This window comes from Moschus berezovskii, chromosome 11, assembly GCF_049115385.1.
Source record: "Moschus berezovskii isolate FMDL1 chromosome 11, NW_MosBer_1.0, whole genome shotgun sequence".
NCBI lineage: Eukaryota > Metazoa > Chordata > Mammalia > Artiodactyla > Moschidae > Moschus > Moschus berezovskii.
The window spans coordinates 96,926,198-96,928,510 of record NC_142470.1 but is presented as its reverse complement, the minus strand read 5'-3'; the positions used below and the strand labels follow the sequence as shown (position 1 = coordinate 96,928,510).

The 2,313-nt window shown below is 38.1% G+C and overlaps 1 protein-coding gene across 1 annotated transcript; it reads right to left on the bottom strand.

Moving 5' to 3' along the window:
- Window positions 1-1,250: 1,250 nt before the first annotated feature.
- Window positions 1,251-2,025, bottom strand: LOC129539747 (ADP-ribosylation factor-like protein 4A). The gene has a single exon (XM_055400624.2). It carries the CDS (start codon window positions 1,851-1,853, stop codon window positions 1,251-1,253), a length of 603 nt encoding a protein of 200 aa, XP_055256599.1. The 5' UTR covers window positions 1,854-2,025.
- Between the last annotated feature and the right edge of the window lie 288 nt (window positions 2,026-2,313).

The window sequence follows — 2,313 nt, the reverse complement described above, 5'->3', positions numbered from 1 at the left end:
GAGTGATATTAAGAGGTACAAGCTTTCAGTTGCAAAATAAATGAGTCACAGTATAAAATGAATAGTGTTGGGTATATAGCCAAAACCTGTGTGGTATCTTTTTATAATGACATGATGCAACTAAACTGTGGTGAAAGGTATAAAAACATCAAATCACTATATTGTCAAACAGGAGCTAATATAGTATTGTAAATCAATTATACTTCAAAACCAACCAACCAAACTCATGTTAAAGAGAATCCGATATGTGTTTACCAGAGGTGGGGAATGGGGGAAGGGGACCTGGATGAAGGCAGTCAAAAAGCACAAACTTCCAATCACAAGATAAACAATAGGGATGCAATGTACAATATAATAAATATAATTAGCACTTCTGTTTGTTATATATAAAAGTTAAGAGAATAAGTCCAAGGAGTTCTAATCACAACAAAAAAGTTTTTTTCCTATTTCTTTAATTTTGTGTCTATTTGGTATGATGGATATTCACTAATCTTCCCTTGGTAATCATTTCATGATATATGTAAGGCAAATCATTATACTGGACACCTTCAACTAATACGGTGCTGTATATCCATTATATTTCAATAAAACTGGAAGAAAAAAAGGTCTATTCAGATCTTCTGTGCATTTCCCACCTGGATTATTTTGCTGTTGAGTGAGTTGTGTGAGTTCTTTATATATCTTGGATATTATTCTCTTATTGGATATATGATTTGTAAATATTTTCTACCATTTCATAGGTTGTTTTTCAATTTCATTGATGTTCTTTGTTTTGTGTGTGTGTGTTTGATGGGCAGAAGCTTTTTAGTTTGATGTTGTCCCTTTAGTTTATTTTTGCTTGTTTCGTTTGCACTTTTGACACCACATCGAAAAAAAAATTGTAGGTGAAGACCAATGTTAAAGAGCTTTCACTCTGTGTTTGTTTTTTTTTCTGACACTCTTCAAAGTTTTATTTCACTAACTTCAGGTCAAATTTCCCTGTTTTCTGGTCAATTTTCTATCCTTGCTTGGCTTCCCAAAATGGCAGTACCAGAAGATTTGTGGGGTAGGGAGAAGAGACCATTTTAAGAAGCAATACATTTACTCATCTTCCACAAGGCAACAGAGTTGGACATCTGAATGTTCAATACAACAAAGCTTTAACAGCATCCAGGAAGGCAGGCAGGCAAACCAGGCTGAAGACACTCTTCCATTTGTCAAAATCAGACCAGAGAAAACCTGCTCCACACAAATATAAAAGGTATCACCATTCATCTTTTCTTTCTCTGTGGCTGCAACATTTTTCTTCTTTTAATTATCATATCATGTAGTTTCTCAAGTCCTTCCTTCAGTCCACCGCCTATGATTGCACAGGTGGGCTGCAAATGCCAGGGAGTTGATGAGCTCAGTTCACCCATTGCTAACAATTTCTCAATTTCTGAGAGAGACAATGAGTTCCTCAGGTCTTGTTTGTTAGCAACTATAAGCACAGGGACCCCTTGATTTTCTGATATCCTTGTTATTTTATGAAGTTCAGTTTTAGCTTCTTCCATCCTTTCAACATCAACAGAGTCCATGACAAACACAACGCCATCTGTGCGTCTGGTGTATGACTTCCACAGTGGCCTTAACTTCTCCTGACCACCTACATCCCAGAAGTGGAAAGTGACTGTTTTAGAATTTCCCAAGGTTACCTTAATTTTTTCTGTGTTAAATCCTTTGGTAGGCACGGTATTTACAAATTCATTGAACTGCAGCCTGTATAACACGGTTGTCTTCCCAGCACAGTCCAAACCCAGGATGACAATGTGGAAGGACTGAAATGAAGGCAGGCTGGAGAGGATAGAAGTCTGGTCTGACAGTCCATTCCCCATTTCCAGTTGCAGAGAAGTGTTCCAAATTGAAAAGTTTTCTTCTTACTCTTTAAGAACTCCTCTTCCTAGGAGATCCAGTTACCAGACTCCTGAATTGGAGCGTGGGTCCAAACGAGAAAGCACTGACAGGCTTCTCGACACTGGGGCGGACAAGCACCCCACGCCCGCTCAGCTTAGCTCTCCAGGAAGCTCTCTGTGTTTTCTTTTAGTAGTCTTGTAGTTTCTGTACATGAGTTAATGACCAAAACCATTCCAAGGAAAAAGAAATACAAGAAGGCAAAGTGGCTGTCTAAGAAGGCTTTACAAATAGTTGAAGAAAGAAGAGAAATGAAAAGCAAGGGAGAAAGGGAAAAATGCAGTCAGCTGAAGGCAGAGTTCCGAAAATAGCAAAGAGAGAGAAGAGGGCCTTCTTAAATGAGCAAAGACATAGAGGAAAACAATAGAATGGAAAAAAGGAGAG

Coding starts and splice junctions, on each gene's coding strand:
- LOC129539747 (XM_055400624.2), bottom strand. CDS start 1,853: ATGGGGAATGGACTGTCAGACCAGACTTCTATCCTCTCCAGCCTGCCT.